At 50.9% G+C, this 22,472-nt stretch overlaps 1 protein-coding gene across 4 annotated transcripts in view; it reads left to right on the top strand.

Annotated features, from left to right (window-relative positions):
• CNPY1 (canopy FGF signaling regulator 1) overlaps positions 1 to 22,472 on the top strand; it is a 92,848-nt gene that overhangs the window by 50,160 nt on the left and 20,216 nt on the right. For 3 of the 4 annotated variants that reach the window (XR_004229104.1, XM_031936101.1, XM_023225498.2), the window contains exon 1: positions 8,903 to 8,997. The exons of the other annotated variant lie outside the window; for it this stretch is intronic. Coding sequence is in view for 2 of the 3 variants with exons in the window: in XM_031936101.1 (XP_031791961.1) it covers positions 8,968 to 8,997 (30 nt within the window). In the remaining variant the exon portion in view is untranslated. Of the gene's footprint in view, positions 1 to 8,902; positions 8,998 to 22,472 lie in introns of those variants that run through there. 4 annotated transcript variants of the gene reach the window in all.

The following is a 22,472-nucleotide window of genomic DNA, read 5'->3' as shown; positions in this document are numbered from 1 at the left end:
GCTTCTCTCAGGTCAGGCATCCCTTGCTTAGAAGAAGAGTCAAAGGAGGCCCCCAGAGAGTGGCAAGTGAGAGGGCTGTGGCTGCAGGCAGGCCTCTGCCCACACTGGTTCAGTCCCCAGCGTGGATGTGGGGCTTGGACAGACACAGATGAGGGCCAGGTGCCCATGAGGGTCTGTGTGTCCTCCCAGCAGCGGGCGGGACTTTGGGTCTAGCTGCGCCGCAGGAGCCCCGGGATATGTGGGGACCCTGCTTTTTTTCTACTCTGCATACTTTGCTACTAGCCCCACTGCAGCTCAGACAGAAATCCCCCAGCCCAGGGGTGTGAACTGGCTCTTTCCATGTGAGGCCCAGCAGTGAGGCCCCAGCATCGGTCAGGAAGCTCAGGTGAGCCCTGAGGAGCAAGCAGAGGTCTCCACGAAGAGGATTTCCACGCCCACGTCCAGGGCTGCAGGAATCGCGCCTCCAGCCTCACCCCTGTTCTGACCTTCCTCACTTGGCTCCCTATGCCCGCCCATGGGCAAGGGGCGCCCTGACCATGGTTGGGGGGTCACTCCCTGGAGCCTGGTGACTCTCAGACCCCTAGGTCCAGGGAGCAGCTGGCAGGACCAAGCAGAACTCGCTCTCCCTCTGGCTCCCCAACTCCCCTACCCAGCTCCGCCTTCCCTGCCTGACAGCACTCAGCCTGGCAGGGAGGGAATCAGCTCTCAGGCCCTAGGGCAGGGGTTGTGAATACTCGCCAGTGAGCATCCCACTGCATGTTCCACACCGGCTTCTAGGATTTTCCCGGTAGAATTCTCTCCCCCAACCCTGCCCCCGCCACGGCAGCCGGCTTGCAAACGCAGCATTCATTGGCTGCCTTCCAGTAGAACTTCCCCTCCACTCCAGTGTTTCCAGAACCTTCCTGATAAACAGCCCTGGGAGAATCCCAACAAAGACAGTACTGAAAGGTCCCGTCAAGCAAAGCGTTCCCTCTGGAGGGCTGCTGTGGTTTCTGAGCACCAGGGCTGCTTACCTGCCTTTGAGTGATGGTTGCAGAGGCCTGTGTGAGGCTGGAAGACTTTCCTTCCTAGGAAGGACCTCAGGGTGTGTGACTCCATCCACACTCTACTCCCGGCCAGCTAGGCAGCAAGACTCTCGAGGAAGGGTGCCCCAACTTCCCTTGAGTTAGACAGAGCAAGACCCACTGGACAGTCGCCCCACACTCAGCAGACTGGGGGTGCTCTGGGGAGCCTCAAAGCCAGGCCCGGTTGGCCTCCCTTCCCATCACCTGAGGCTGACCCTCCAAGCAGGCTAGAAGGGAGGAAGGTGTGGGTCGTATGGTGCAGATTAGAAAATAATGCATATTATTCTAATCAACATCATTCTCAAGCTAGCTCAGAAGCCTTCAATGTTATCAACTTTATGGGACAGCCTGTAAAAGTACAGAGGACGGAAGCTGTTTAGTAATACACGATGTACATAGATCTCAGCTCCTGGGGATTGATTGCCTTGCTCCATTGGAAACATTCTCCCTAGTCAAGGATTTTAGTGCGGTTCTCCTTGAGAAACGAAATTCACGTGCCCCGTCTTGCTCGATGTCCGTGATATGCGGGGAGCACGTGCTCCGCTGGCAGAGGTCTCTGTCTTCAGAACAGCAGTAACAGCGAGGCTCTGCGGGGGAGCGCTCACTAAAGTCAGAGTTCAGAGAGCTGCCTCCTCGGGCCCCAGGCTGTTGGTGACAGGTGGGAGACCACCCCCGCTGCCACAGGAGGTGGGATGTCTTCACTTGATAGCTCCTCAGCACTGGCACAAAGCCTCATCTGTTCAGCAAAATGCAGCCAGCATCTCAGCACTGCGGTTATTTCCCTATTATTAATTAATTTATTTATTAAACGAATTGGATTAATGGCACTTTTTCCTAAAACAGAGTAACACAGCACAAGACAATTTGGAGGCAGTTACTTCACATTTGCTTACCCGCCTCCTCTCCCAGTGATGAAAGGCCGGCCTCCTGAATGAGGGTACGCACGCACTACTGCTCTCAGGGGGACACCCAGGGTCAGGGAGCTGCAGTCGAGGGGCTCACATTTGCTTTTAGATTTTGAGCCTCCAAACTCCAGTCACTGGATTCAGGATCACCAGCACAAGGTGTGTGTTACCCATAGGGACCCAGGAAATGTGTGTTCACCGAGGGTATCGTAAACGATGAAGCAGAGCTCAGGGGCATCCTCTGCCTCTGCTGAGTGTGACAGCAAGGCCTCGCTCTCTACGAAACTCGGAAAGTTCAATCAGAAAGCAGCAACAGCAGCAGTGAGGACAAGGCCAATATCGGGTTTGCACCAACGCCTCATGCTTCTTTAACTGAAGTTTTAAAAAACAACTCTGGGAAGTAAACAGGGCCGCTGAAATTAACTTCATTTTAGAAATGCAGATGAGGCCCGGAAAGCTTTAGTGACTCACTTAATTTTGACAAATTAGTATTAATTTAATTTGCTGATAAGTTAATTTAGACAAATTCCAATACCATTTGCTAGCGCTAGGATGAGGAGAACGAGACCCCAACGCATGGTGCTTTGGCAAGCTGAGCACTTGAATTAAAGGATGTTGGAAGCCCTTTGAAGTTTTCTCAGAATCCTGAAGTTTCTAACCTTGTTTCCTCCTCCAGACCCCAAGTGCAGAGAGACTCTCCCTGGAATATCCTTATCCGACTTAGGAAACTTCTTTCCAAAAGAAATACAATGGTCAAGATCTCTTCCCGAGGAATTTGATCAAATAACCAGGAAAGATCTAGCCACCAGAGGAGAGAAAAGCCTAAAGGTCACCGCCACCCCCAGACAGACTTTTTGTCTGTTCTTCTGAGGGCAGCTCGAAGTGATGACCTGGGAGGCTTTGTCACATAAGAAGAAAATCTTTGTTCACCGTGCAGTTCTACCCCTCACCTTCCTGTAACTTGTTGGTCCTAGTCAGTTTCCTAAGAGAATCATTGACAAGATAGTATCTGCCTCCTGGGTCCATTCATTTCTCCTAAGAATCACTGACTATCCCTCTAAAATGGCCCACGGCCCCCCACTTCCTTCTCCTCCGTGAAAAGGATATTTAAGTCTTAACCATCTTGCCCTTGTCGGAGTCTCATATTTCATATGGCTCCCATGCTAACACACATTAATGTTTGTCTGCTTTTTTTCCCCTATTAATCTGTTTTTCAGTCATTTCAACAAACCTTCACAGGGAGCAGAAGGGAAGCTTTCCCTCTACCCCCACACTACTGACAGAGCTATCCCATCCCGTTAGGTACTACGAAACAACAGGGCACTATAACATCCTGGAGCTGTGCAGTGCGCAACCTGCACAACTGTACATGGACAAAATGAGAGGGCAGGCTATTCTAACAGGCCAGTAAGGAGGTACAGGGGGATTCAGTCCATCAGCAATTTTCCTATTCACTAGAGGGCCGTGAAATCTCTGTAGTGGCATACAAGAATGCAGAAATACATATTAAATATCAGAGTACATCTTATATAAAAGGAAAGTATGTTTTGTGACACTTTATGTAATGAGTTTTGGTGTAAGAAGTGGGTCATGTCCAAAAAATTGAAAGCTACTATAGCAGATGGCTGCCCCCAGCATGATACAGTAGCCTAAAGGTATTTCATTTGGGAAGATTATTAATACCCAAACAATGCTGCAACAATTCCTGACTCCTTCTGCAGAAAGAAAATCAGAACATCTCTGAATCCTGATATTACAGCTTTGGTTTAGCGGCCTACGCTTTCTACGGACCAAGGAACCACAGCTGGGCAGGGTGGGGTGGGGAGGGGGACAAAGAAAGGTGCCCGAAGCCGGCTCCTGGACCCTGGTGGCAGCAGCCTTGGGGCTCAGATTCCTACTGATCTGCCCTGGCACTGGTCTCCTTTGGATCAGCACTCCGGGTCTCTGTGTGGTGTGGACTAGGGGAGGAATTCTTCCCCATAGGAGCTTACACTCTGACCCAGAGACCCAGCTGCCAGTGTGAACGCCACATCTTAGAGAGTGAAGGGTGAGTGGTGTGGGGTGGGCAGGAAGCGAATAGGAGGGGGTGCGAGTCAGCCCACAGCGGTGCTCAGAGCAGAAAAGTGAGCAGCTTTGCATGGGGGCTCTTTTTTAACAAGGAGGACGTTTGTCCAGCAGCCCCGACCCCCAGCCCCCAGAACTCCCCCTCATATCTCATGGGTCCGGAGGGCCTCTAACGCCTGTGGCTAGACCAACTGCGGGGCAAGTGGTCTAGACCCAAGCTTGGGGCCTTGTGGGGGCGCGACCTGTCCTGGGCATGTGAGGAGGGGCAGAGTCTGGAATTAGCAGGAAGGGGGTGGGAGGGCTCTTTGGTGGGCGGTCCCCAGATCTGCCATAGTTCAGGGTCACACGCGGGCGAAGGCAGAGAGCTTAGAAGACAGTGAGACCAGCTTGCAGGGTCCCCAGTGTCTGAAAATTAGATTGGTGGCAACGGTCCCTAGTACTTACTTGCATTTTCTTGCAAGCACAAGAGAAAGGGATGGTATGCAGATGGGCAGCAGGGCTGGAGGCCACACTTAGCAACCAGGAGTTTAAGGGACCACCCCTAAATTGTTTCACAAGGGTTGTTGGCCTATGGATGCCACTGTAATAAGTAAATTACTTCAGCAACAATTGAGAAAGATGATGGTGCAAGAAAATGTTGTTCACAGGAACCTGTAAATTGCCATGTGAAAAAATCAGAAGGGTATTTTCCTGTTATTAAGTGCAAAAAAGAGGTTATTAACCTGTACATACTGATGCCCTCTTACGTGTCTGTGTCTATTCGCGGCAGGAGGGAGCCTCAGGAAATACACTGCAGTAGTCACAGTTCCTGTCTCTCAGTATTACTGCTGAGCTTTTCTTTCTTTTTTTGTTTATCTTTTAAAATTTTTTCTATAATAAACGTATTACTGATGAAATTTTAAAACATAAAGTTTTGAAGTTGTTGTTGTTTTTAGAAATCAAAAGAATTCCACGATAATGTAGAAATTCCTATTCTAAAAAGTAGCATTGTTCTTAATAAGATGGAAAGCTATGCACAGACACATGATTTTGTTTCATTTAAAATATTCAACAGAGGCTGGACGTGGTGGCTTGCACCTGTAATCCTGGCACTTTGGGAGGCCAAGGCGGGTGGATCACCTGAGGTCAGGAGTTTGAGATCAGCCTGGCCAACATGATGAAACTCCGTCTCTACTAAAAATACAAAAAAAAAGTAGTCGGGTGTGATGGCGCATGCCTGTAGCCCCAGCTACTTGGGAGGCTGAGGCAGGAGAATCGCTTGAATCCGGGAGGCAGAGGTTGCAGTGAGCCAAGATCGTGCCACTGCTCTCCAGCCTGGGCAACAAGAGCGAAACTCCATCTCAAACAAACAAACAAACAAACACCACAGAAAGCTGTGATGAGGCCCTCACTTGATTTGTCCAGCTTCATTCCTGGTGGTGTCACTGGTCCTGGAGCAGCCTCAGGAACTGATGCAATCCTCTATTTTTGCTCCTTGCATGTGTCCTTTGATGCTTTGAGAGTCCTCGGAAGGAGGGACTGGAGGGGAGGTAGCTTCCCCCTTTGTCTCTGCTGCTACTCTCTCTTCTTTCCGTAACTCTCATTGGCCAAGGACCTGCTCTTCTGAGACACGTGGGTCTCATCTCTCAGCCATGTAGAGGACATGAGCAGATGTTAGCATGCTGAGTAATAAATAGCCCTGGCTCCTTTACTTACAGTCCTCATGTTCCTTTCCTCTCAAAGAAGAGCAAGAAGCATGAACAGATGGATGCTCTGGTCCTTGTGTCCCTAGGACTCAGGGTTGTATACATTTTTAATTTGTTTGGTGGCTTTGATTGTGTACCGTCTTCTATTTTATTTCTTTTTTTATCTTGTTTAAAAAGAGAAACACCATCACTCATTTTTATTTAAATTGCTGGCATCATTCTTTACTGAGTGTGTTTGTCAGGATAGTTTAAGGACCATAACACGGCCTAGTGTCAGTGTGGATTGCCACGACAGTTGAGAGTTGACTTCTTGCTTATGTTGTAGTCTAGTGTCAGTTGGCAGGGGGCTCTGCTCCACTTGGTCATTCAGGGACCCAGGCTCTTCTGTCTTGTGGCTCCTCCTCCTGTAAGCCCCAGAGTCCTCTTCATCCAGCAGGTGGATGGGGAGAGAGAGCATGGAGGATTCTGTGGGAAATGTTTACAGGCAGGGCTAACAATAAGGGGCCTTGCTTCTACCCACATTCCATGGCTGGGACTCCAGCACATGTCCTCACTTAGTTGGAAGAGGGGCTGGAAACAGTCGAGCTGTGTCCAGGAGGAGGATAAAGTGGAGTGTGGTGACCATACAGCAGGTTACTGGTCACTGGAGAGAAGCCTGGTAGCATGGGACAAAGAAAGGCACCTCAGTATGGCTCTGGATGCATTTGGTGACCTGAGAAGTTTCCTGAAACCTGTAACTATAGGTTTCAAGCACAGAGCAGCCCGTAGGCTTGCTAACCTCCCAGTACTGCAGAAATAACCAGCCCCACCCAGGACTTGTCTGCTGCGGTGGGTGATCAGTTGTCCACAGTCTCCCCTTCCCTGGGGACTTCACTCCAGGTGACCACAGGTAATGCTGCAAGTCCCTGTTTCGCCACTGCATGCCATGGATTGACAGCATGCCATTTCAAACGGCACCTGGGCCCCACTGCCTCTGACCCTTCCAGGTGAGGCCAGCCCAGCCCAGAAGCTCATCCTGGAGGGTTTACTACCTACAGCCAAATTTTGCACCAAATAATATACCTGCCAGCCTCCAGTTGCAAATCTCAGAAACACTTGAGCTCTTTTAAATGGAAAGGAATTTACCTGCCTCTTCATATCACAACACCCTCCCCATACTGATTCCCATGAGAAGATGTTGTAGACTTCTCCAGAAAATCCCGATGACTGTAGACCGTGCTTACCAGAGAATAGCAGAATCGGTGAGAAGTCGGGCTCTCTGTCCACCACCTTCCAAATCACAGAGGAATGCATCCAACGACATGGCCCCAATCCTATAGAGCCCTCCAGCTGCAAATGAGTCTTGGAAGTGTGGGGTTTTGCTTTTCAGCCTCTGCAGCCCCGTGGAAGGCAGGATGGGCCCTGAATGTCACCTCCCTATTCGAAACCTTCTAGGATTAAATCAGGCCCCATCTGTAGGCAAGGAAGGGAGAAGGGGTTTTGGGGAGGCAGCTGGTTGGACCTGTCTCATGGTATGTGCTCTGCTCATTCCCAGCTTCCTTCATGTCCTTCAGTAAAGCTTTTCTGTCTTATTCCTGTGGATTCTGTACATTTCTTGAGTGTATCCTTATGCCTTATATGTTTGGCTGCCATTGTGCCTGAGTGTGTGCACCTGTAAGCTCTTGGCTTCTCCCATCTCTGGATCATGATTCATCTGCAGTTGAAATGCTCCCTTCCTCCTCTCCCAAGTGATCAAACATTAGCAGAGAGAAGGCTCTCCCCTGAAGCTTCTGCTGCTGGTCCAGCACAGCTCACCTTCCTGGAGGCAGGGCACAGGGGAATAGCTGGCATTAATAGTCCATGATGATTGGAGCCCTGGCACCAATGCTGGGTCCATCCCAGAAGTGCTTGCATGCTGACCAGGCACAAAGGCAGGAGCCCCACAAATGTTGGGTTTGGCATTAGGGCATTGGGGATGCGGGGGTGTTTTGCCACTTGTTTGTTTTTGAGTGGAGCCTTCTCCCTGCCCTTTGCAATGTGCTGCATATCCAGCCGCCTTTTCTGCTGAACACAGAACCGCTCTCACATCAGCCAGGTCACCACTGGGCTGTCTCAACCTCCCTTTCCCCAAGCTGAGGTCCTGTGCCCACCAGAGCCAGAGAACCACCGACCTCCTCAGTCATATCCTCCCAGGAAGATAGGTGATGCCCTCCAGTGTCCCTTGCCCATAGACACCGGGCCGAGGCCGAGCTCTGACTCCCCAGCCTGATCTTGCCTGCCTGGGAGCTGCCCAGTGCCCACTCCCTCAGTGCCCAGAAAGCCCTGTGCTCTGCATGTTAGTTGTGGCCTGACTGTGGCCTTCACTACAGGCTGGCGTCCCATCACGTTCCAGTCTCCACGCCAGCCCCTTGCTGCTGTAGGGGCAGTAGGGGGCGTTCAGGACCCAATTCTATGAATTGCCCAGACCTGCCACCAGGGCTGCCTGGCTCAGTGCAGTTGGCCACCCCCTGACGCTGTGAGTGGAGCAGGCTGAGACATGGCCCCTACCTGCGGCCCATTCGCCTTCCTGATCAGCCCGGCAGGCTAAGGTCTGACGTCATCAGAAAGGCCAGGGTGGAAATTCAAACCTGGGGGAACAGGAGCAAGTGTTTGCATCGTGTGTGTGTGTCTGTGTGCACACAAGCAAGTGCACATGTGTGTTTGTGTCTGTGCACGTGTGTACACGTGCCTGTGTGTCTATGCATGCACGGTGTGTGTGCACATGTGTGTGCATATGTGTGTCACGTATGTGTGTGTGTGCATGCGCAGGAAGGCGTGGAGCAGCTATGTGGCTGGCAGCCTATCTGGGCACCAGAGGAGGCACTTGAGGCCATCAGGAGACTGTGCCTGGGTCAGGGGAAAGGAAAGGCAGCTTCTCCTGCTTCCCGGTTTTGGGGCCCCTAACCCCCTGGCCTGGGCAGTGCACACACACGGCGGGCATCGTCAGTGTCCTGGGGGGTCGCAGTGCTCTTCCCGGCGGGGCCAGCAGGGGGACCTTTCCCCCCGGGCTTCCAGGCCTCGGGCCGCCCCCTCAACAAGGGGTTAACACCCCCTCCCCCTCTCAAACCTCAGGGATTAAAATTCATGCCGTCCCCAGGGGATGTGGGGAGGAGGAGGGGATGTGGGGGACACAAAATTAAAAGGGAAAGAGATTATTTTTAATCTTCTTGGTGGGTGCTGAAACAATGCCGGGAGAGCGAAGCCGCCGAGTCTGTCCGGTTAGAGCCAGGCATGAAGCAGGGACGGTACCGCGGGGAGCAGGTAATTACCGACTGCACGTCTTTCTGGTCTCCATAAGAAATTCGCCTTCATCGCATAGCTATTGCTTCCCCGGTCAGAGGCGCTCAGATTTTCATCACGCTCGGCGCCGTGGACGAGTGGAATTCACATTTGATACCCACTTGGCCCCTCGGGGCTTTCACGCGGGACCAGGATGGAGCGAATTGGTGGAGCCTGCTGGTGCCGCGGGACTTCCCACGCACTGGGTGGCGGAGCCGGCCGGCTCTGCGCTGGCCGGGGCGTCCGCCTCGCTGCCATTCTGAGGGGGGCCCTGCACCCGTGGGGAGGTGGGTGTGCACGCCTCACTTGGGCGTGGGCTTAAACACGTTAACTTGGCGTGGAGAGCCATCGGGAATGAGGCACAAGCTCGTTATGTTTCCCCACCCTCTCTGGCGAACGGGCATGTTCCGAGCAGACTCACTGATGTGCCAAGTTACAACGTCAGACCCTGAATGAGAGGTGCCTGGCTCTTTCCCCCTCCAGCCGTTCCTGTCGGGCGCCGCCTGGGTTTGGAGGGTGAGCAAGGCCGCGCCGTTTGGGAGGCGCTGTTTCTGCGGCTGCCTGTGTGCTGTGAGCCACACAGAGGTTCCCACTCTAGGGCTTATGCTTGGTTACTCTAACTGCAACAGAAGATTCTCGAGTGATGGGCAGAGCTTGTATCTGTTAGAAGGACACTGAGTGGGTATCGATTTGGGATCCTTTTGGTTGTAATACCGGTAAAGGAGAAACGAGCACATTTTGTTTTCTGACTGTAGACTCAGACAGGTGGTGTGCGAGGGCATGCGTTTTCCTGATTGATGAGATGAACTTTGTCCCTCGTGTTTCCCAGGGACTCCCAACACGCGTGGCCAGGAGACGGTGAGGCACAAGCACGTGTGTGTTGCAGACCCAACTCTATGAGCGAGGCAGTTTTTCCATTGTGATAATATGGGAAGACATTGTAGAGGTATTATGGGATTTTAGAATTCAAGTTCTTTTCAGCTGGATTTGATTGAAAAAAACTTCTCAGCAACATATTTTCAGAGGAGGTGGTAGGAACCATAAAATACAGCAGTGGGTCATCTGGGGTCCTCCTTGTAAAGAGCTGGAGAACGCTGTCCAAGAACAGTTGAGAAAGGCAGTGACCTACAGGAAGATACAGAGCCTGCAGGGAGGGACACACAGAGGCACGGTTCCCCTCTGGGAGCAGAACCCACAAAGCTAGCTTTGTCATCCATCAGCTATAAAACCAATCACGCTGAATTTTCAGAACCAATTTTTCCTCTCGAAATTTTAGTATCATTTTAATTTATGAAGTATCCTCCTAGACATTGATCTCTGCAAAATCTTATGTATCAGTTTGAGCGGATGTTGACGCATATCCTCTTTATTTGCTCAGGCCGCCAGTGTGGAATCCAGATTGGTCTCGTTCTCACACTTTAACCCAATCCACGCAGGGAGAGTGACAGTGCACACAGCAAGGGCCACTCGTCTTGCTCAGGGCTTCTTGCTGTTGCTTTCGGGCTGACAGTGGCCAGAGGCCCAGGGCTTAGGTGGTTCTAGGGAACTGGTGAATCAAAACAAGCCTTTTCCCCACTTCTGAGGCACCGCCCAGGAGCTCTGTCCAGGCTCTCCCTTAGGCCAGCACCCATTGGGCCTGACATTCTTGCTGGGATTCCCTGTTTGCTGTCTGCCTGGTGTGACTGTGTGAAGCTGAATGCAGAGAAAGCTCCCAGAGGGTCAACAGAGCGGGTCTTAGGAAACAGAAGTACAAATAAGGAATTATCCCCTCTCTGAATGCTGGCCGTGTCACCGTGGGCACAGCCCCATTTGACAGGGAAGTGCCGACATCCTAAGCTGTGGAGAGAGGAAGAGAAGGACACGCTTTGAGCAGCCTATAAATCAGGGCCGGCTGGTTGAAGGCTTGGTGGTGTCCAACACCAGACTGCGCTGTCCAGACACTGTTCGAAAACTTCTAAGCTGGTTATTGAAGCCGCTCGAACTTAAATGTCATAGCTAGCCTAATTATCTATAGGTTATTTAGATTCCATTTCTTGAATTTCTGTTTCTAAAAACATCAACATGTAGCACAGAAGGCAATTATTTGCCAAGAATTTTGGCATAGTATGAGCCCAAATTTTCCTTTCAAAAAAGCCTTTCTGGAATGAGAAGCCTGTTAACACCTAGAAGAAAGGGTGAACGGTCACGCAGTTTGCAGCATCGGATCTCAGTCGAGGCCTGAGGACGCAGGGCACGTGTGCCTGTGGGAACTAGGCGGGTTGTGTCTGGGGACAGTCAGATTGGTTCTGGGCTCAGTTTATAGCCAAGGATATCAAGTCAAGCTGCACAAAGGGTTCCACCTGAACAAAACTATGTGGAAGGCCAAGACAGGGAGACCATCAGACTGGAGAGCAGAGAGCCTTCGTCTCAGCAGAATGACTGAGCTCAAGTTTCTACTTTTGGAGCTAGGTTCTATGCCAGTGGTTCTCAACTGGGGATGGTTTTGTTCCCCAAGGGACATTTGGCAGTGACTGGAGACATTCCTGGTTTTCACAGCTGGAGGGGAGGAGAGGCTCCTGGTATGCAGTGGGTGGGGGCAGGGATGCCGCTCAGCACCACAGTGCACAGGGCAGCCCCACAACACAGCATCACTGGGTCCCCCGCGACAGTAGTGCCGAGGGTGGAGAAACCCTGTTCTATAAAAGTCTGGAGTTTTCTTCACTCAAATCCAGCTGCCAATGTTTAAAGAAAGTTGTGGGGTTGTAACCATATAAAGAATGATCTAAGGCTGCCTGGCCTTAGGCAGTGGTTCACACCTATAATCCCTGCACTTTGGGAGGCTAAGGTGGGAGGATCGCCTGAGGCCAGGAGTTCAAGACCCCTGGGCAACATAGCAAGACCCCAGTTGTAAAAAACTTTCTTAAAAAAATATAGCTGGGTATGGTGGTACACATCTGTAGTTCTAGCTACTTGGGCAGGTGCAGGGGTTGTAGAGGGGAGAGGGGCTGAGGGAGGAGGATTGCCTGGGCCCAGGAGGTTAAGGCTATAGTAAGCTATAATTGCACCACTGCACTCCAGCCTGGGTAACAAAGTGAGACTCTGTCTCCAAAAAAACAAAAAACAAACAAACAAAAAAAACCAAAACCAAAACAAAACAAAAAAACCCTGCTGGTGATGTGTGTTTCTTTCCATTTAAAAACCTTTGCTGCCGGGCGCGGTGGCTCAAGCCTGTAATCCCAGCACTTTGGGAGGCCGAGACGGGCGGATCACGAGGTCAGGAGATGGAGACCATCCTGGCTAACACGATGAAACCCCGTCTCTGCTAAAAAATACAAAAAACTAGCCGGGCGAGGTGGCGGGCGCCTGTAGTCCCAGCTACTCGGGAGGCTGAGGCAGGAGAATGGCGTAAACCCGGGAGGCGGAGCTTGCAGTGAGCTGAGATCCGGCCACTGCACTCCAGCCCGGGAGACAGAGCCAGACTCCGTCTCAAAAAAAAAACAAACAAACAAACAAACAAAAAAAACCTTTGCTGCCAGTTGTGGACCTCTGACTATAGTTAGGGCCAGTGTGGAGAGAGAGACACATCAGTAGGACAGGAAGAGGCTAAGGTGGTTGTGGAACTATGCCCCAAATCTGGTGAAGCAGTGCACTGGATTAACAGTGCCCCCCAAATTTGCATCCACTCAGAAACTTGAAGTGTGGGCCGGGCACAGTGGGTCACGCCTGTAATACCAGCATTTTGGGAGGCTGAGGCGGGTGGATCACTTGAGGTTGGGAGTTCGAGACCAGCCTGGCCAACATGGTAAAACCCGTTTCTACTAAAAATACAATAAATTAGCTGGGCGTGGTGGCGAGCGCCCGTAATCCCAGCTACTCCGGAGGCTGAGGCATGAGAATCGCTTGAGCCAGGGAGGCAGAGGTTGCAGTGAGCCGAGATTGTACCACTGCACTCCAGCTTGTGCGACAGAATGAGACTCTGTCTCAAAAAATAAAAAAAAAATAAAAAAAGAAAAGACACTTGAAGGGTGACCTTATTTGGAAATAGAACCTTTGTAGATGTTGTCAGTTAAGATGAGGTCATACTGGAGCAGGGTGGGGTGGGGCAGGGCCTAATCCAGTGACCAGCATCCTCATAAGAAGATAAGATGGAGACACAAAGACACAGACGGGGGAGAATGCCAAGGACCCTGGGAGGCAGAGGTGCAGTGATGTGTCCACAAACCAAGGAATGTCGAGGGTTGCCAGCAGCCACCGGAACTATGAAGAGGGAAGGAAGGACCCTTCCTTGAGCCTGCAGGGAGGTCACGGCCCTGCTGGTGCCTCAGTCTTGGCCGCCTGGCCTCCAGAGCTGTGAGAGAGTGAATTTTTGTTGTTTCAAGGCCCTAGCTTGGGATATTTTGTTACAGCAGGTTAGGAAACAAACACAGGCCAGAGGTGTCTGAATCTGGGATGGGTGAGGGTGATGACGGAAGGACCCAGCCACATGGAAGGTTGGAGGCTCAGGGCCTCCAATGTGGATCAAGATTTCGTGTAGAACGTCAGACTTCAGGTGTCTCATGAAAGACTGGGAAACAGCCACTCCCAGCCTCTGGCTACTCACCAGGAGCCGGCGGTCCAGTTCCCCTCCTGGGGTCTTCAGCACCTCCAGGTTCTGAAGGCCAGAATACTCATGGCTGGGACAAAGTTGTTTTTTCTTAGGTGGAGAAGCCTTGTCTATAACTAGGTCTCTAACAGAACAGGGAAGTGCAGGAAGACCAAGATGGCCGTGCCTCAAAGAAGATGGGAATCTCTGATGCTTTGTAGCAGTGGAGACAGTGTCCTGTTCTTCAGCTGGCCCTGGAGAGCCACAACCTTGCTGTCCTGCCTATGCAGGGCCAGGGGTCCGGCTGACGTTTCTGAGTGCCACCGTCTACCCACCCACCCTTGGAATGAAGAAGTGATCCCAGCTTGGCCTCCACGTTGGCAGCAGCTGATCCCCCCACGACGTAGCTTAACCGGGGCCAGAGAAGGGAGAGTGACAATGACTGAGAGCCAGCATTGTCAGAGCTCTGTGAACACACTTGCCCGGGAATGGGTGAGTCTGGGCTCCTGGGCCCGCCCACCACAGTCCTACACGGCCAAGAAGACCAATTTAAAGCAATCAGAGAGAGAGCGCTGGCGAGGATAGGGCTCCGGTGGAGAGATTTTAATTTTATATTAAAAGGGGTCTTATTCTCCTGCCCATTGTTGAAGTCAAGTCAAAGTTAATTAGGCTCTTTGGGTCCTTCTCATGTCCTTTTTCCTGAACTTTCTGAAAACATCAGAGGAAAGGAGGCCTCTCCAGCCACATGGAGGCTGGGTGTGCGTGTTCAGGAGAGCTCTGCTGTCCCTTCTCTACGAAAATGCAGGATTAATGGTCATTTCTAATATTTGAGGGGGTTCCTGTGGTCCACTAATAAGCTCATCTATCTAGCAAAGGAGCTCTCAAGCTGCCTGAAGCTTTGGGGAAGGAGCCTGAACTCCTTCGGGGCCACCAGGGCACACCTCAGGAGAGGCTCCTGGAGATCCCTGCACTGGCCCAGCAGTGGCCAGGACCCCGGTGTGTGGCTTTCCAGGCCTTGTGCAAATCAGGTAGGCCAAATACTCACATGTCTCATGACTCTATGCGGGTTTTCAAATATTCCTTTGTTAAAAATGTTAAGGCCAGCTGCTGTGGCTCACCCCTCCCTGTAATCCTAGCACTTTGGGAGGCCAAGGTGGGAGGATAGCTGGAACTCAGGATTTTGAGACCAGCCTGGGCAACACAGGGAGATCCTGTCTCTACAAAAATACAAAAAAAAAAAAAATTAGCAGGGTGTGGCGACGTGTACTTGTGGTCTCAGTTACTCAGGAGGCTGAGGAGGGAGGATCACCTAAGCCCAAGAGGGCGAGGCTGCAATGAGCTGTGTGACTGCACCACTGCACTCTAGCCTGGGTGACAGTAAGACCTTGCCTCAAAAAAAAACAAAAAAAAAAAATTAATTATCAAAATAACACAAGATGATTTTAGCAAGAGATAAGAGAAAAGACGCATATCTACCTCCCAACCCTGTTCCATTCCCATTGAAGTCAAGAGCCTCGCCCTTGCCAACACTGCACTCACTCAGACACCAGGCAGCAGCTATGCAGGTTTTTGGCTTCAATGTTTTACAATAATAGTGAAATCATGCTACGTATATTCCACTGAAGAATGTGGAAATGTTAAATAAGTTTAAATGTTTTCTGCACACAATGGCCTGGCGGTGCCCCCCGAAGTCATGATAAAGCCCTGCCTTCCCTGTGACTGTACTGCATGGAGACAGGGCCTTTATGGAGGTGATTAAGGTCCCCTAAGATCATGAGGCTGCAGCCAGGATCCAGTGGGACTGATGTTCTTACAAGACAGGAGGAGACGCCGGAGCACGCCCTGCCTCTGTGGATGCTTCCCCGCGAGGCCACTGTGAGCCGAGAAGACAGCCCTCGCCAGCAACAGAATCGTCCAGCACCTTGATCTTGGACTTCCAGCCTCCAGAACTGGGAGAAAATACATATCTGTTTTATAAGAAAAAAATGTTGGGGCCAGGCATGGTGGCTCACGCCTGTAATCTCAGCACTTTGGGAGGCCAAGGTGGGCGGATTCCTTGAGCTCAGGAGTTCGAGACCAGCCTGGGCAACATGGCAAAACCCCATCTCTACATAAAGTACAAAACTTAGCCAGGCATGGTGACTCATGCCGCCTATAGTCCCAGCCACTCAGGAGGCTGAGGTAGGATCGCATGAACCCGGGACGTGGAGGTTCCAGTGAGCCAGGATTGCACCATTGTACTCCAACCTGGGCGACAGAGTGAGATCCTGTCTGTATTTGTTTTTTTTTTTTTTTTTTTTGAGATGGGGCTGGCTCTGTTGCCCAGGTTGGAGGGCAGTGGTGCTATCATAGCTCACTGTAACCTTCAACTCCTGTGCTCAAGCAAGCCTCCCGCCTCAGCCTCCCAAAGCACTGGGACTACAGGCATGAGCCACCAAGTCCAGCCAAGTTTCTGCTGTTTAAGCCACCTAGTCAATGGTATTTTGTGATGGCAGTCTTAACAGACTGAGGCACTTGGTGTCCCACACACTGTCCAGGTCAACAGACAGAGATCTAACTTCTTTAAAAGCATAGCTGTGGCCGGGAGCAGTGACTCATGCCTGTAATCCCAACACTTTGGGAGGCAGAGGTGGGTGGATCACCTGAGGTCAGGAGTTCAAGACCAGCCTGGCCAATATGGTGAAACCCCATTCCCACTAAAAATACAAAAATTAGCTGGGCGTGGTGACAGGCGCCTGTAGTCCCAGCTACTCAGGAGGCTGAGGCAGGAGCATCACTTGAACCTGTGAGGTGGAGGTTGCAGTAAGCTGAGATCATGCCAATGCACTCCAGCCTGGGTGACAGAGCCAGACTCCGCCTCAAACAAACAAACAAACAAAAATGTAGCTACCTAGGATATGGACGTTTTCCAGTTAAGAATACCATTCTACAGATGGACACACGTTGTTTCTGGTGTTTTGCCACCACACAGCGATGTTGCAGCAAGCCCCCATGGTGATGCGTCCTTAAGTACTGTTGATTGGATTTCTCCAGGACAGATTCCTGAAAGGCAGGGGTCAAAAGGTATGAAGATTTTAACCTGAACCTATGTTGTTGGACTGCTTCTCCGAAGGCTGCAGCGTGGATATTCCTGCCAGCAGTGGATGACAGAGGCTGCTTTCTTGCATTTTGCCAGCACTGGATAATAGCATTCTTTTACTTTTGGTAATCTGACCAGTGAAAGATGGTATTTCGCTATTGCCTTCATTCCCCTTTCATTGACGATAGTTACGCATCTTTCCACCAGTGTGCTATTTGGATTTCTTATTTCCAGGTGTGCATTTGTAGCCTTTGTCCAGTATTCTGCTGGGTGGTTTGTCTTTTACACCATTGTGAATATGGGGATAGTAACTCTTCCTGGCCTGCCTGATGCATGTCTCCTCCTGACTGTGATCCGTGTGTGGTGGCTCCTCTCCCGCAAGGACACCTCCCCGTCCACGAAGGCATTGGGCACCCATCTCGTATGAGAATGTCCCCTGCCAGCCTTTTGGTATACAAGTCGCTTTCTGAATTTTCTCCCATTAGTGCATGCTTTATCTTTTCCACCTACATGCGGAGTTGATATGGAGGGTGTTTTCTGGGTGAACATCACGGCGTGTACCAGCACTGTTTATGAAATAAGCCTTGCTTCCCCCACACTGAGTTGGAATGACACTTTGTCACTTTTTCACAAAGATGAATTTGTGGAAAATTAAGATATCAGATATCCTCTCACAACTTCGGGACATCAAAAGTATTTGTATAGCATTTTTGGGATATTTGTTCAATTCTGCATTTTATTCTTGCTATGTATGTACTGTAACACATTTCTATCCTTAATTATGTTTTTAATCTTGTACCCCCATTCCCTAGCACAATATTTTGCTCATAATAGGTTCTCAACGTCTGGAAAATGAAAGAATAAGTAGTTGATTATAGCTATGTCATGTTAATTCTATGAGGAGTTGGGGACCATTTCTGATATTTTGTGAAGACTCTAGGAGAGTGATATAATGTCAAGAAAAACAGATGAGTTAGGCACCTGTTCACATACTGGGTATTTAATTTGATGTTGGGCACTTGTTCACCTACTAGGTATTTAATTTGATGATGTTGTGTCTGGGATGTCAGGTTTTAGCTGATCAAGACTAGCATGATATAAAAAGAGTCCACAAGACCAGAATTGGGGTTTCATAGCAGAGACACAAATAGTGTGGCTTTGGGGTCCAGGAAGTCCTGTTTATCAGACAGTAGCTTTACAGTACAGTAAGACCTGTTGGGTGTGGGACTGAGATGGAGTCTGTGGTCTTACCAGTACTGGCTGGGACAAATTTGAAAATCTGTAGGAGAATATATTACATGAGCAGAAGCACAATGTTCCGATCAACCAAATAATCTGTTTAAGAGGGGGAAACATTGCATTTAGAATTTGGGAATAAAGAAAGATGAGCTGGGTGTGGTGGCTCACGCCTGTAATCTCAGCACTTTGGGAGGCTGAGGCGGGTGGATCACCTGAGGTCGGGAGTTTGAGACCAGCATAACTAACATGGAGAAACTAAAAATACAAAAATTAGCCAGGCGTGGTGGCACACGCCTGTAATCCCAGCTACTCGGGAGGCTGAGGCAGGAGAATCACTTGAACCCAGGAGGTGGAGGTTTTTGGTGAGCCGAGATTGCACCATTGCACTCCAGTCTGGGCAACAAAGAGTGAAACTATGTTTCAAAAAATAAAAAAAGAAAGAAAGAAAGATGAAATGCTATACTATCCTCAGGGGGAAGAAATAAACAGCTGATTCAGTACTCCTGAATAGACCAAAAAAAACCATCATCTGAGGGTATGAAGTGCTGAGAGAGCGAGAAAGATGATAGTAGCATAGCACAGAGTTAGAGGTAATTCACCAGGTGCTGATGGCATGTGTGTTCCATTTCATAAGTATAAACAACAGGTGCAGCTGTGCCGCCAGGTGCTGAGGGTTGTGCTAGCCACCACCTAACAGACCTGAATCTTCCCTTGGGCCCCTTAGAACAGCAGTTCCCAACCTTTATGAACTTTTCTTCTGGCCCCTTAGAACAGCGGTCCCCAACCTTTATGACACCAGGGATAGGTTTCGTGGATGACAATTTTTCCAATGACGAAGGTAGGGGGATGGTTTGGGGATGATTCAAGTGCTTTATATTTATTGTGCATTTTATTTATATTATGACATTGTAATATATAAATAAATAATTATACAACTCACCATAGTGTAGAATCAGTGGGAGCCCTGAGCTTGTTTTCTTGCAACTGGACGGTCCCATCTGGGGGGTGATGCGAGACAGTGACAGATCATCAGGCATTAGATTCTCATGGGGAGCGTGCAACCGAGATCCCTTGCATATGCCATTCACAATAGGGTTCATGCTCCTGTGAGAATCTAACGCCACTGCTGATCTGACAGCAGGTGGAGCTCAGGCAGTAATGTGAACGTTGGGGAGCGGCCGTAAATACAGCTGAAGCTTCTCTCGCCGGCCTGCTGTTCACCCCCTGCTGTGTGGCCTGACTCCTAACAGCCCATGGACTGGTACTGGTCCAAGCAAGGCCTGGGGGTTGGGGACCCCTGCCTTAGAGAAAAGTTCTTCTTTTGTCATGTGTATCTTGGAGGAAAATGAATCTACTCCTTGGCAGGTGTGGCTTGTGCAGTGCCTCAGTTTACCACCCCACCGCTAGCCTTGAGACAGAAGTGGGGACCTTTGGACTCCATTATTGATTCTTCACTTCTGAAATCAGACTTCCATTAGTGACCTCAGGCTTCCATAATTAAGCACTACAATCCAGATGTGTCAAGCAGAAGCGATTCCCTCACAGCTCAAAGGCCAGAAGTCCAAGACCGTGGTGTGGGCAGGCTCATATTTTTCTTGGGGGCTCAGAGGGAAAATCTAGTCCGTGACTCTTTCTAGTTTCTGGTGGTGGTGGCAACCCTTGGTGTTCCTGGGACTGGAGACCTATCACTCCAGCCGCTGCCTCTGTGGTCCCACGGCCTTCCTCCCCCATGTGGTCTGGGTCTCTTCTTGTAAGAAACCAGTCATATGGGATTAGAGCCCATCCTATCCTAATATGACCTCAACCTAACAGTATATCTGCAGAGACCCTTTTTCTGAACAAGGTCACATTCACAGGTACTGGGGTTAGGACTTGAGCGTTTCTTTGGGGATACAGCCCAACCCACTGAGGCTTTATGGCTGGGGGACGGGGCCCTCCCCACTCTCCAAGTCCATGAGGCTGATGGGCTTTGTCCCCTCCCGCCTTCCGTGGGTTGTTCTTGGGCAGCAGGGGTGTTGGGGGCACTGGCCCAGCCCCCATGTTGCTCTAGTCCCTCTCTGGCCTCTTCATGTTCGGTCACTGCTGAGCAGCTGCAGGGTGAGCATCAGCTCTCAGAGGCTGGAGCTTCCCACCCTCCCACACAGCCCTGGTGGCCGGCAGTGTGCCTTTCCCTCCAGATAATAATGAAGATGTTACAGGAAACAAACCCTAACACTGACCTTTGCAGCCCCTCGTGAAACAGCACTCCCTGCCCCTGCCACGCCGACTCCCATCTGGGTGCATGGCTGAATGTCATTTATCCTTTGTCTCTGGTCTTTGAGTCAGTTTCCGGTACATGAGACTGTTCTCATCCAGGCGGGTTCAGACCATTTGGCAAGAATAATTTCACAAGCCTGGTATTAGATGCTGCACAAAAACCTAAATACATAATGCATCTAGCCTCGGATTTTGTAATTCTGTCACACTCAAAACAAGCTGTCAAAACTGTCTGGCATGACTTATCCTTAATAAATCCCTAGTCCTGTTAATTGCTCCTTATTCCACTGAATAAGAATTGTTTGAATCCACAAATCGGGTAAAGAATGGAGGATAATGGGATGTGTTTAGAGGATTGCAGTGTTTTTCCCCCAGGACAAAAGGAGCCAGAAGACACAGTGGGCACCGTGCGGCTCCCATAGAGGGAGGCTGGATTTAATGTGCTTTGGCTTTGAGTCTGGCTGTTTTCAAATGGTTCTTTCCATAGAATGTTGGGCAGGAAAGTGATGCACTGGTTGTCTTGGAAAAAGAGAGGGGAGGCTGAGTTCCATGACACTGATTGGTCTAGAACCCATTTGGGGGCACCTGCCTGGTGCGCTTTGTGACTGGTGTGCTGTAAGGAGCAACCCAGGGGGGTGTGCACGGTGGTGTAGATAGGTGCAGCATCTCTTATGGGGACTGCGGAGGTATCGTAGCATCTCTTATGAGGACTGCGGAGGTATCGTAGCACCTCCATGAAGACGAGGTGCTCACCCCCGCTGGCCCTGACACTCGGAGAAAGGCTTTGGCTCAGATAGACCTGGTTTGTCTTCTGGCTTCAGCATCTAAACTGGTTTTGTGACCTTGAGCAACCCTCTCGAAGGCTGCGTTTCCTCCTGTGAAATGGGGTGGGCCGCCAACCTCAGGGCAGGAACTGGAGCAGGGATGGAAAGCCCCCAGCAGGGATACCCTAACGTGGCTACCACCCACCCACCTTAGGCCGAGAGGAAACCAGGTCAACAGGCACTTACAGAGTGTGCACCACATGGTGGCATAGGCAGAGACACGGCCTGGTGTGTCAGTCGCACCCTCGGCTTCCCCCACTTTGAAGTGTGTCTCAGGGCCTCGGTTTCCTGGCCTACAACATGCGGTAGCGATGCCCACCCCGCCAGGCTGTCACAGAGGACTGCACCTCTATCTGCAAAGCCCCGTTCATGGCTCCTGGCCCAGAAGGCATCCTCAGTCAACGCCAACAGGTAGAAGATGCAGCGCCTGGGAGAGCGCAGCCCGACTCTCCAGTTGGTGCCGCAGCTGTGTGTGTGGATGCATGTGGGCACATGCGCACGTGCGTGTCCAGCGTGTCTAGAGGAACCTCGGTTGTGCCCAGTAGGAGGGAAATGCAGTTGGCGTCCGGAGAAAGGAAGACGATTTGGCAGGGGCATGAGCAGCTGGGGACCTGCCCTTGCGGAGGTAGGGTGACGTCAGCCGCAGGGCAGGGCGCAGGTTGCAAACTGCAGGTGCAAGGCCCCTGACGTGAGGCTGGCATGCTGAACCTGGCAAGCATCTTCTGTAAACACAGTCCAGAGCTCAGGGTGCCGAGTGCCGGGCGCCTGCCACCACTCGGCTCAGTTGGGGACAGTATGCAAATGTGGGCGCAGCTGTGTCCCACGAAACTTTATGTATGGACACTGCAATTTGCATTTCATATCACTTTCATGTGTCATTAAATATTATTCTTTTGACCTTTTTTCAATCCCTTATAAATGTAAAAACCAATCTCAGCTCACGGGCTGTACATAAACAAGGCGGCGGCCCAGGGACTCTGTATAAGAGGGAGGCTGCCGCCCGGCGATTTCAGGCCCAGACCACAGATGCTGGGAGGACAGGGAGCCCTTCACTTTGTCCACTGCTGTATCTGCGTGTCCAGCAGGACCCTGGTGCTCAGGGGCCATGAGCAAGCAAGCGGATCTCAGCGTTGGGCTTCATGGCGTGCACTAGACTTTCTACTCCGGGGGGTTCTTTGCCATTCTTGGGTCGCCTGCATGTAAAGAAACCTGGTCCTGCCATTAGAAACACCACTTGTTTTTGTTCCTGTCAGTCCTTCGCACAGAGCTCCTGGGTGGAGTTTACGGAGTGCATGTGATCTCTGCAATCACAGTCCCATCTGCGACTTTCCTGGAAGGCTTGCTCCACCCTCAGCCAAGGATTCTTGGGCCTGGAAGAATATCGGACTAAGATTTCTTCTCTTCAGGAGCTTTGGAGGGGGAGCCAGCCAGCCTGCCAGCCTGCCCGCCCGCCTTCCTTCCTTCCTTCCTTCCTTCCTTCCTTCCTTCCTTCCTTCCT

The sequence above is a fragment of the Piliocolobus tephrosceles genome, chromosome 8 (genome assembly GCF_002776525.5).
Source record: "Piliocolobus tephrosceles isolate RC106 chromosome 8, ASM277652v3, whole genome shotgun sequence".
In the NCBI taxonomy this organism is placed as follows: domain Eukaryota; kingdom Metazoa; phylum Chordata; class Mammalia; order Primates; family Cercopithecidae; genus Piliocolobus; species Piliocolobus tephrosceles.
Note: the sequence above shows the minus strand (reverse complement) of the source record. Positions and strands in the feature narration are given on the sequence as shown.